General features: G+C 40.4%; 1 protein-coding gene across 1 annotated transcript in view; it reads left to right on the forward strand.

Moving 5' to 3' along the window:
* WASL (WASP like actin nucleation promoting factor) overlaps positions 1–4036 on the forward strand; it is a 61795-nt gene extending 57759 nt beyond the window's left edge. The window contains exon 11 of the mRNA XM_029924061.1: positions 821–4036. Coding sequence (XP_029779921.1) covers positions 821–882 — 62 coding nt within the window. The 3' untranslated portion in view covers positions 883–4036. The remainder of the gene's footprint in view (positions 1–820) is intronic.
* Positions 4037–12980: the final 8944 nt, after the last annotated feature.

The following is a 12980-nucleotide window of genomic DNA, read 5'->3' on the forward strand; positions in this document are numbered from 1 at the left end:
AGATGTTATGCAGGCATTTGATTATGAGCCTGAAGTTGGGGGAGGAGGTCTGGACTGTTAATTAAATTTGCTTGTCATTGAGATAGGCCTGGTACTTAAAGTTATGAAGGTGGGCGGGATCCTTGAAGAAGTGCGTGTAAGTAGAGAAGAGAAGGTCTAGCAGGCTCTGAAGGCTGGAGAGTGCAGGATCTTGGGAGCCACATGAAGTGTTTGAAGGAAGATGGAGTCGGGGTGTGGGTCAAAAGTATGATTGGTCAAGGAAATGAGAACAGGGAATCGCGCTTCAGTTTCAGCAATGGTCGGTCATTGGTGACCTAGAAAAGAGCAATGTCATTGAGTGCAGGAGAGAATAGGAGAGGAGAGGGGGCAGCTGTGTATTTGGACTGCCTGCTCTGTTTCCTTAGTGGCTCAGGGTCAGTGAGTTTCCTACCTAGCCTAACAGTCTGTTCAGCCAGGTGTATTTTTTTTTTTTTTTACAACTTTTCTTTAAAGATAGTTAAATGGGCCTTTCTTAGATTTCAGATAAATGAAAATTCAGAGAGGCCAACCCAAATGAGGGTTTACACATGAAGAAACACCTGTTGTAATTCCTTACCTAGATACTAAGGGACTTACTTCTTAACTCTTGTTCTGCTTTTCAGCTGACCATCATACTCCTTATGTGTATTTTATTTGATTCCTTTTAAATTGCCCTCGTAACTAGATTCCTCCAGAAATCGACTGGTTTGTGTTTCAGCAGTTAAATAATTAGAGAAATCACCCATGAATTCTGTAATATTTTATTTTTACATATGTTTTGTTTGACTTGATTTTCTTTTAGATGAAGATGAGGATGAAGATGATGATGAAGATTTTGAGGACGATGATGAATGGGAAGACTGATCTATATATTATATATATATTTTTAAGGTGAAATACTAAACACTACTTTCTGTCTATGGATTCTGTAAAATTATCATGTAAATGTTCTACCAATTTGCTGTATATTTTTGTTGCCTTTTTGCTTTTTTTTATTAATCTGTGCAATACCTCATTTAATCTGTAAAGGTTTGTCAAAATCCTCTACAAAGCTACTCCCTGTTATTGTGTGCAAGTTTACACCAGGATGCACTTAATTTGTGAATATTTGTCATTCCATCAACAAGGGAGTTTAAATATTATATGTGAGACTGACAAAAACCGTAATGTAATTTAGTTATAATGCCAGAAGGAAAACACTATTTTCATACCCTACTTTTTCTGTACCTAAATTTTCTTATTAAAATCTAGTATAGCACTACATTCTTTTTTAAGTGATACAGACCTTAGTTTATTTAGCCCCTTCGTTCCGAACACCATGCTACATGAATGTTGAAGCTGACACGTTGCACCGTTCTCTAGACATCACTGCACTGGTGCGGGCTCTGGGCTTGTAGCAGCACGCCCTGCGGAAGACCACTCCAGACACCCTCGTCGGGAAAGCCTGGAGCGCCTCTCCGGCAGCATCGCCTGTCCCGGTGCGGAAGTGGTACGCGGAGGCTGGAAGCCTACGGAGACCTTGCTCGCCTGTACTTGACTGAGATTATTTTTATGCTATAGCAAATGGGGCAGGCTCTTTTTGGCAAAAATTTAGAAGTATTTTTGGTATTACTCTTCAATGGTTATTTAAGTTTTTGCGGTTTGGATTTTAGGGGTAATAGTCTACATAAACTGAAGGAGGCTATACATTATGGATACTTCAGTTTTGGTTAAGTACACGATAAAATCAGAACATTCTGAAAATGATGTGGAATTACTGGGTAGCGTGTATGGATTGAGGTACTCAGAAATACCAACCATAAAATGTAATCGAGCTGGCAAAGGTAAACACTGTAATGCCCAACCTAGTACACTATTTGAACATTTTTTTAAATATAATTTCTCAAGGTTTTTGTCAAGTGTCAGGTGAACGGTTATGCTTTTCTTAAAAGATTGGTGGTCCCAACGTCAAATTTCTTGAAAGACATAATTGAATGATAGATTTTTAAAAAAATTAAGTAAAACTTTACAACCTGCACATTTGTTATGTATACTAAATGATATGTTAAAATTAGGGTTTCCTTGCCTCTCTACAGTACACTAATCCGCCTAAAGGTGGTTTTTTTTTCATATTTATAGTGCTAATTATCATACCTACCTATTTTAAATTTTAGGTAGAAAAATGATCTGATTTAAATACAGATACGTATTTTTCTCACATTGAGTCATATGCAGAATGTAGTTCCAGATGTATTTCGTTACTATAATCACAGTATCCAACTAAAAATTAAGCTCTCTAGAATTGTACCGACCAAAATCTAGTATTGGCATGGTCTTGACAGGCTGGACCTGCAAGATCCAGCTTGAATTTTAACCAGTTATCTATCACATAATCTCTAGTGATCCTGCATCTAGTTATCATAAGAAATAATTTAAAAGGTTTTGTTGCTGAAAGCAGTAAGTGGTGCAGTAAAATAGTTAAGTTATTCAAAGAATGTTACCTTCCTTGCAAGAGTAATTTAAACACAGGGGAGAGTCTAGACTTTTTGTTTCTTGCAAAAACAGTGCCCTCTGCTGCTGGAAACCTTTTTCTGCTTACTCTCATTTCTACCGTGGCTTGAGCTCAGTGACCCTGCGTCTGTTGGGGATGAGGCTGGACAACTACGAACCAATAGAGTTAGGAATTTGTGCAAATGGTAAATAGAGCATTGTAATTATTTTTCAAGTAATAGTAAACATTTTTCATTTTTTATCATTGTGACAAAATTATTTAAAAAAAAACATTTTAAATATCCTAGAAATGTCTTTAAGGTAATGCCAACTTAAGATCTCTCTTAACTTTGGCCCAGGAATTCAGGGTTTTCCAATGAACTTAGGTGCGATAAGTATTTATCAGGAGCTGCTCTGAGTAAAGGATATCAGTTCCTGGAGTTGGAAACACAATTTTAAACACATAAAATGGGTACAAAATTTGCCAAAGGTAATAGAGTTTATTCTTCTTGAAGAACAAAAAGGCTTTCTGTTATTGTTGTTGCACAAAGTCTAAATTCCTATTGGGTGAAGCCCAGCAGCTGTGGAGGTCAGTCCAGGCATGAGGACCACGTCCCCTGCAGATGTGCGGCTGCATGTCCCAGTCCTCAGCGCCTGGCACTGTGGGCGGCACTGCACCTGTGCTGTGTCGGAAAGCCTCCCGTGTGTCCTGCCGCTAAATGACCGTCTGCCAGCCTTCGCATCGAACAAACTAGCATGAGGCTTTTTATATCTAAGTGCTATGTGATAGACAATTTCAGCTAGCCACGTATCGTGTGTGTGAGACTCATAAAAGACTTTTCAATCATTCATTTCCATTTATCAACTGAAATTTTGTTTAGTATGTGAATTTTTTTGAAATGTATAGTGATAGGATATTGCACTGGTGGCAATTCATCATGGAGCATAATAAAATTAATTTGACCCAAACAGGCGAAATAAGTGTTTTTCTCTCTTGTTAAGAGATCAAAATGGGTTTAAAAAAAAGATTTAACTGTAGATTATAATAAAGGCTACACCGGTGGCAGGGCGAGGGTTGAAGTTTTCAGCAGACTGCGAGCCCTGAGGGAGTGTGCCATTCGGTAAACACCCGTGAGCAGAAGAATGTCACACCCTGTTCTGCCTGAATGCTGACAGCTGCCCAGCAGCCCCCTGGAAGCTACCGCTGCGAAGCCGGCGGTCACACTGCAAGGACACTCACTGCAGCTCCATCACTTGCCACATCTCCGAAATCGGAATGGGCCCGAAGCTTCCTGGCTATGTCGGTGGTAGCCACAGACAGCAGTGCACGCGGGACTTAACTGGTACTTTGTAAATGGCCTCAAAGATGGTACTTCAAACAGGAGCCTCGGTTTTGACCAATAGAATGTTCTGTTCTGCTGACTCTGGCACGAGTGGGTGTCTGAAGATTAAACTGAGTGATGGAATCTAGCGTGTAGGATGCTACAAAATGCCTTTCGAGAGCTCTCGCCAAATTTATATGTTTTATTAAAATGTTGTTTCTGTTGTACAATGTGAAAACTGAGGAATGTATTAACCAAACTTGAAAACCAATTTTTAAGAGACAAATGCCTCAGAATTGGCCTTGTCGCATTATATTTATCTAATCAAAGGAGAAATTCCTGAAATAACTTACTCTCCTTCAGAAATGGAGTTCTTAAAGGACAAGTAGAGAGATGAGGTCTATTTATAGTACAATAGAAAACTCTTTGTGGAAAAGAAAAGTTTTACTTTGCACACATTGTATTGACATTCTTAAATCTTACCTCCAAAAGATAACATTCTCTTATAATCTCTTTGGGTTTCACTGATTAATTATTTTTAATATTTATTTTTGAGAGAGAAAGAGAGCTCACAAGCAGTGGAGGGGCAGACAGAGAGACAGAGAATCCAAAGCGAGTGCTGTGCTGACAACAGACAGCCCTGATGCAGGGCTTGAACTTAGAAATTGCGAGATCATGACCTGAGCAGAAGTTGGATGCCTAACTAAGCCACCCAGGTGCCCCACATTGATGGATTTTTTTTAACCTTTGTAGCGAAGCCACTGGGAAAAGGTGTAATAAATTGGCTGTTATGAATGTAATGGGGGGCATACCTTGCAGTTAATGCTAAGACTGCCTTTGCTTCCACAAGTGACACATGGGTTCCTCCGTTGTGAGAAGGAGGCCACTGACAGTTTTGGCCTTATTACAAAACATGTCTATATAAATCAGCCATAGCTTTTTTTTTTAACATCATTGGTCATCCTAACTATTGATGCAGTATTTGATTTCATACACGTCCACTGTAAATCTTAACTGGTCATATGTACCACCATCAAGATTGACAAATCAAGATATGAATAGCACACAATCATTTCATGCATTGGAGAATTACTAGTAAATTTGAAGTCCCTGATTTTGTAACAACCACAAAAATTTCTTACACTTATTTAGTAAGGATTTAAAAAATTTTTTCTACTCAAGAGGAAGTTAACTTTAACAGTATCAGATTGCATTATGGAATTAGAAGTTCCAAATGTCATATTGACATTACTTTCTGGCTTGGCCTGGATGGCATATCCTGACCTAAATTCGGTTTTATCTTGGTTTTGGCTACAGGTGTGAGGATTTTCATCAAAGCTGAAGTCTAAGAATTTGTACGCCTCAATATCAACCATATTTAAACAATTGTTTGTTAAGACTAAACAGGTGATGGACATTAAAATATAATTGCAGGGAAGTAGATCCCCTCCCTCCTTCCATCTAAAATATCTATTTCACAACTGGAAGACAGCTGGAGACCATCGGGTTCCACCAAGCCAACTCACCCAAGTGGGGGCTCGCCTGAGGTCTGTTAGAAGGAACTCATACTAGAATTCAGATCTGCCAGTTCAGCTGCTTGTCCATGCACCTCAATACGGTTTTATTCTTCTGTATTTTTCTTCAATTATGAGTAAATTGCAGATTTACTTAGTTTCTAAAAGATTTATGGCTACAGATTTTACCCTTTCTCACATGTCATCTGGGTGTTGATAGAAGCCGCCAGCATCCTGTTCCCGTCTCTGCCTGGGAAAGCTGGCTTGCTTTGAGGAGCCAGCCTCTGACTCCAAAGCATGTGATCATATTTTGGCTCAATGATGGCGGCCACCCTACATTGTCCAAGCATTCGGTCATCACAGGACACTCCTGTCATTTAGTACTGGGTTAAAAAAAATGAGCTTTTTATTCTACATCCAACTTATTTTTTGTTAATTTCTTATGGATGTAAAAGCTATTGCCTTTATCTAGACATAAGTATTTCGTAAGCCCTTAACACTCAACTCACCTAACAAAAAATTAGTTTGAGAATGTATTAATCTTTCTGTATAATTTTCAGTCAACAGCTGCACTGTCAATTTAAAGACCAGGAGTTCTTCCAAGAGGACAAGGACAAAGTGAACACTTTAAATCCAACTTCCTGGTTTTCTTCTTAGAGAGGGGAGATTCGAACTTAGTGGTATGTACTTTGCCCTTACGGGAAAGAGGCAGGAGAGGAAAGATTGTGTTCCAGTGTTTGTGGTGTTGAAGGAATAAAGTGAAAGGAAAAGGCATCCCCAGGTCCAGTTAACTATAGGGAGACAAAGCTGTTCGTAATGTCCCAATTCTGTAGTGGTCTGTTCACTCTAATTAGCTGCTTTAATCTACTTCTGAACCTAAACAACTTTCATTTTATTTTATTATTTTAGTTAGGGTGGGAGTCTATGGAGGGAGAATATGTATTTGCAAGCAGATTTTTGTTGGGATCGGGAAAACATTCAGCAAGTAAAATTAAATGTATTAAAATCTCCATTTTGAAGAGTGATAGTTAAAAAAGAAGTCGATAAATTGGATAGTTGGTTTTTTTATTAAGCAAAGATCTAAATGTAGAAGGGCCAGCTTTTTCTGAGTTGTATATTCAGCTAAAACTCAGTTTATACCAGTCTTTTCAAATGGAAAATACATTTTTTTTTTGTTTTGAAAAGACTTTTCTGAACTTCGCTGCGGATATTTGACCACCATTGTGCTGTAGCTAACATTAACAGGTAAGTGATTATGAGCAAGTCTGATTTGATAAGCGTCGTCCTAGAATTGCAACCATTTTCTTTCCAAGCCACCGATAAATGGAGCACATTATGATTCTATTTCTGTGGCCTTGTTTGTCCCTGGTTGAACAGTAGACACTAGAGAACAGGTTTGTGGGAACCTGCTGCCTAAAAACGTTTCGAAAATTTGAGTCGATTCTGAGCCAGATGTTTGCTTCAGGTCTGCACCAGAGCCCTAAAGTTTACAACCGCCGTGCGTGGGTCAGCCTGATGTGGTTTCTGCCGCGAGGCCCTGCGGCGAGCTCTGTGCTCCACGGAGCCCCCAGCCCCCTCTTCCCTTCCACTTCCATCACGTCGTTTGCCAGAGTAACAGAAACCGTGGTTTGATTGGGAGTCACTATGCTTTTCATAGATGTTTCTTCATTTCCCAAGTATCCAAATATGAAGCCAAACATCATGCCACTGGGAAGGGTAGGGAGAAACAAATACATTGTGCATTTGAGTTTAGTTTGGAGTCTAAAGCTTCTGTCCTTGTTAAAGGACACTTGAACTCAGATGGGATTTGGTGGGTCATTGGAAAAGCTAGGGTGACGTGGGGGGGGTGGGATGTGGTTGTATTCTGTCCACTGCATGGCTGGTCAACACTTAGATGTAGCATTGCCTTCCTTTCTTGGTGTTGGTTTGTGATGTGTGTTGAGTTAGAACTGCAGTAATGACCCCACACACAGACTGGCTGACATAATAAAGCAAGTATGTTTCAACACTTGGGAACCAGTGCTGTATCCTCACTTTGGTAAGATATACCACAAAATCAAAGATAGGGATGGGCAGTGTAAAAACTAAAGGTTTCCCAGAAACCTTTCAAATACATAAGTTTTAAAAGTATTAATAGGAATTGGTGAAGAAAATAAGAAGGAAGAGGAACAGAAAGAAATATTCTCCTGTATCAAGTTCCTGGGTCTTAAAAATTCCCAGGCATCATGGTTTTGGAACTATTAGGTAAGTGCACTTGAATGCAAGCATTATTATCCTAATACTTAGCCAGACTAGTTAAAGTGATTATTGTTACTGTAAATTGAAGATGCCTGGGTGGCTCAGTCAGGTAAGCATCTGACTTCAGCTCAGGTCATGATCTCACTGTTCATGAGTTCAAGCCCCACATTGGGCTCTGCTGACAGCTCAGAGCCTGGAGCCTGCTTCCGATTCTGGGTCTCCCTCTTTCTCTGCCCCTCCCCTACTTGAACTCATGAACAGTCTCTCTCTCTCTCTCTCCCTCTCTCTCTCTCTCTCTTCCTCTCTCTCTGTGTCTCTCAAAAATAATAAACATTAACAAAAAATTCTTACTGTAAGTTGGAAGTAGGTACCAGAATGAAACAAATCTGTTGTTCTGTACTAATATATCTCTAGATCAGGGTAAGAGAAATTTATGTGGCCACGTAATGCTAAGACCCATTGAGAAATTGGGCTCTCTTCCTCCCCTGCCAGCTTTGAACAGGTTTTTGTAGTTTACCAAGTTACCTTAACCCAGGTTAGGAATAGAAGATATGCTCATGACTGATAACAAAAGAATGGCCCAAGGTCACACATGGGTGAAACAGGCAAGGAGACTGGAAAAACCTTGACACTTCATGTTGGAGATACACATGTGTGGCTACCAATGGCTGAGGCCATGTAAGCCACTTCCAAACCTTCCAAAAATACAAGATCTGCTCTAGCAGGTCATTGGAGATGCAGCCTTGAAGCCTCCCATTATTAAGGTTATTAAAGAGATTGTGTTTGGGGACACCTGGGAGGCTCAGTCAGTTAAGCATCTGACTTCGGCTCAGGTCATGATCTCAGGGTTCATGAGTTCAAGCCCCATGTTGGGCTCTGTGCTGACAGCTCTAAGCCTGGAGCCTGCTTCCGATTCTGTGTCTTCCCCTCTGTTCCTCCCCTATTTGCACTCTGTCTCTGTCTCTCTCTTTCTCAAAAATAATAAACATTTAAAAACTTAAAAACATTGTATGAGTGTGCAGGAGCAGGAACTTTTATGTATACTGATGTATACAAACTGTATTTATGGAACCTGTGGAAATTTATGACCTGTGGAATTTATTCATGACCTGTGGAAATTGGAAGCAACCTGCCCAGGTACAAGGAGGAGATATTAGTGCACAAGTACTTGGCTGACTCCATTTAGACAGAGAAATAGCATTTTAGCTATTGGTCATGATTCTTAGAAAGTTTACATTAATGCACTCAGCATCTAATGAGAAAATCTGGGGGGGGGGAACAGAAAAGGAAAAGATTTATATTTATAATCATTATCCACAAGACTGGCAATGGGTCAAAAGGAAAACTTAGGCTGGTTTCAAGATTTGGTGACGACAGGCTGATGAAAGCAGGGTTGTTCATTTGGACTACTGTATAATTTATAAATATGGCAGGAGTTTAAATAAGTCACTGATGTAACATAAGAAATACATGTATATCCTTCAGAAGTTGTCAGTGCTAAGTTAGGATTTCTCCATGGATGGTTTTTTTCCCTTATAATTGGGAAAAAAAGACCAGCCATTAGGCACGGAATTTGGGGCATGCAGACTCTCAATATCCAACATACTATTCTGCCAAGTGTTGGTGCTGGCAACACTTAGACTATTATCTATTTCTTCAAAAATAACTGGCCTGAATTAATGTGGCCTTGACAATGGTATTAATTGACTTACCAGAGCTGTTCTGGAAAGTCCTCTGGAGGAACAAGAGTAATGATATGTTCAGTTCAAAATATAGAAAATTTGTTCCCAAGTTGTTTGGTTTCGAGACTTAAATTCCCACTGGCAATTTTTCACAGCATCTACCTCGAAGATAGAAGCCACAGCACCATGTTGACCAGGAAGGCAGAAGAAACAATAGGTTTCAGAAAATTACGGAGATTGCGTCCCTGAGTTGCTGTTTCTCTTCAAAGTATTGTCCCTTTAAATCACTTTCCAGCTTTTTCTTAATATTGTAGCAACAACCTCCCTTGGGCTTACCCCACCTAGACATCATCCAATACAATGTTTTTTTCTATGGTTTCCGTCATTCCTTTCTACTTCCCTCCCCCAAAACTGAAATGAACAGTAATTGGCAGGTAATTAAGAGGCCTGGGAGTATGAAAGACACAGAAGAGAACTGGGTTTGCATGTGTGTGTTCTTGAAACGTGTGAGTTCATATTGGGAAATAGCTCGGTGAAGATCCCATGAACGTTGTGTAAGAAATAGCAAGCGCACCTTCAGATATTGGCAATACATTTACCAACCCACGCAGGTGGTTTTGGTTTTGTCTTTGTTTTTCACTATTTTTAATTAAGTTTTGACTTAATTCCAGTATAGTTACAAGTGCTTGTCTAATAAACACCTTTCCCAGAGGGCACAGTCAACACCTGCCCAGTTAGCTTGCAATTCTCAACGTCTAGAACTCTCTGACCTCCTCAGAGATTCACCCCAGCCCTGTCCTGGTTCTGCAGGGGGGACTATAATGTGGGCGCTCATCCAGTTTCAGACTGGGCTCCTTTTTGATGATCATGAAGCCACTGAAGGGGTCTTCCAGAAGTCCCATGGCCATGAGTTATCCATGCCCAGATATTTTTCCTTTGAGATGTTTTTGCTTTGACAAAAGTCATGTTTAAAAAAGCATCCATTTTAATACTAACCAGTATTTATTAGGACACTTACTAAGTGTTGGACACTGCATGAAATATTCTACATGAGGAAATTGTCCCAATTTTTCAACCAAGGCAAATGAAACACGTTAAACAATTTGCACAGTTACAAAAGCTGGTATCCGTCAGAGCTGAGCCTCAGACTTAGGTCTGTCCTAATACAGCGGCTGTGTCTCTAACCACCAGAGCTCCCTGCCTGCTATGTGCATTAAGTCACCAGTGATAGTCTGGGTAAAAAATAAAACTATCACGCCAATAGCTTTACTTCAAAAGTGGAAGGCTTGGGATTGCTCTGCTTATGCATATGCGAATATCCAAAGGGAAATGTTGCATTCTGTTTTCCAGGAAAACAAACAAAACCCCAACACAACAAAAGGAAAATATAGTCATGCAGCTTAAACCAGCAGCCACTAAAAGCAAGCCAAAGCAAATTGTGAGATTACTGCAGGCTCACAATTTGGGAGTATTCAGGGAATAGAATATAGTATTTTTATAATTTATCTTTGGTTTGCTCATCCCAATCGCCATTTCCCCCCTTCCATCAGCATTAAAATATTTTTCCATGTGAAATATTAGATTAAGTAACTAACATATTTGAGTAATCCCAAATGCTTAATAAGTGATGACACAAGAATTTATTTGGAATTACCTCAGAGTCTTCTCTCTGAACGGGAAGTAGTCTCTTCCAGGACATCTCCTTTCCTTAAGCATTTTCCATGTATGTCATGTTTTTATCACCCCCAACGGTGATTTATGAATATCATATGTGGAGACAAAACTGGCTTTGTTTTTCCATTTTGGGGTTTTTCTTTCTTTCTTTTTTTTTTGGCTTATGTTAAGAAATGTGCATTTCTTTAAAAACAACTTTCGCCACTGATAGCTTCTGATGACAAGCACAGTTATGCTCCTTACAAATCAGGATTCCTGTTAAACGTCCTGTGAGTGTCTCTGAAAAGAGTCACCAGAAATTCTTGGCAGCATTTCGAGAAAAATAAATGAGGGTGTTGGCGCGTGTTACCTTGCTCCTCCTGAATGTGATATTTTCAGCTTTCTGCTGGTCTCCTGGGTAGGCTCCGCAGTTCCCCACTGGTATCATGTGGATGAACCAAAAGCTGCAAAAACTAGGGTACACCTTCTCCAAAGACCATCATAAATATGTATAAATACTTGTGTATTTTCCCCTCTGACTCTTCCTTGAAATGTCAGATAAAAAACTCAAATGGCCAAAAAATGTCTTTTAATTTTCCCCGTTTTGCTGAAGGGTTTGCACAGGGTGCCTCTGGGCAGCCGTTTGCTGCCTTGTCCGGTCACATGGATGCAAGGGTTTATAATGTGCAAGCCGCCGCCACCCAGCCCCTGGCTTGGAGAGGAGTTAGTACCCCAAGATTCAGGGAGCACCACTTGCATAGTGCAACCCGAGACTGACTTCTGATCATGTTTCTGTGTTTATATAACAGTGATCACTCAGATGGGTCAGCTGAGATTTCATTCAGGAGGAGAGAAAATTCAGGGCTTTGTGCTGGTGACAGCAGTATTTTGACCACAGCTTGTTAGGTTTTTCAATTACATGTCTAATTTTTTAAAATTCAAAATATGTAACCCCATGAAAGCTGTGTTGCTAAGAAACGGTTTAGCTTATAATAAAGACTATATAGTTAATTGTACAATGTTTCCATCTAGAACAAGTGATCAGTTGTCTGAAAATTAGTGCAGAATAGTTAATATACAAACAGATAATGTATCAGGGTAAAGACCGCCACTTTAGACTGCAAATTTGTCTTTAGGGTTTTAAAGATTATATCGGTTTTACCTCAAGATCATCCTTTTAGGGAACAGGACCTTTCATTCCAGCGTCAGTCCCTGGCTGGTCCCAGTGCTCTCCTGATAGAAGCGTGCAGCCACACGTGACTATGGCCCGACCTCTGCTCCCAGATCACACAGAGAAAAGGGGCTTTGAGGGAGGCGGGGCATCGAGGGAGGATGCTAATGTTCTTAGAACTCTGGCCTTACAATATGCACAAAGGAAGTGGCACCACTGGGTGATCCTTGGAGCCCCTAAACCCCCATGGGAAGGTCCTGGCCTGTCCTAGAACCTGGAACGAATCTTCCTCTAGAACTTCATTTCCCAACCATGTTCCTTTTGGATCCCATCCCACTGTGGGCCACTCTGGGAGGAATGATGAGAAGATGCCTCATGTTGTTTCTTCGTTGTCCTCGAGTAGCTGATATCTCCCATCTATTCAAATACATGTATTGAGTGCTTGCTGTTTATTAGGCATAAAGATAAGATACAGCCTCTGGTCTCCAGGATATTTAGTCCAGGAGGACAGCGGGAAGATTAAGACATGTACACATAGTATATAATGCAAGGCAAAATATATGGTGAGGCTGTGGAAAATAGAACAAAACAGGAGCAGCTATTGAAAAAGGAAGATGAGTTCAGTTTTAATTACATCATGTCTGAATGTAAATGCGTGGGGTCAGAATCATGGGGACGTTTATTTGTGCTGGAAGTAAGGATTTGGGGGTCATGTGGTATGAGTAGTATTTACAGATAGCATCTTGGATGAGGTCACCCTGGGAGAATGCGGAGAACAGAGGACCTTCTGAAGGAGGCCCTTTTTCTCATCTCCGTGGGTCAATGAGCCACTTGTCTTTCAGGGTCTCTGGAAGGATGAAGTAGGAGCCATCCAGGTCTGAGGAGTGGGAGGCGGATTCCGGACAGGTGAGGT

The sequence above is a fragment of the Suricata suricatta genome, chromosome 2, assembly GCF_006229205.1.
Source record: "Suricata suricatta isolate VVHF042 chromosome 2, meerkat_22Aug2017_6uvM2_HiC, whole genome shotgun sequence".
NCBI lineage: Eukaryota > Metazoa > Chordata > Mammalia > Carnivora > Herpestidae > Suricata > Suricata suricatta.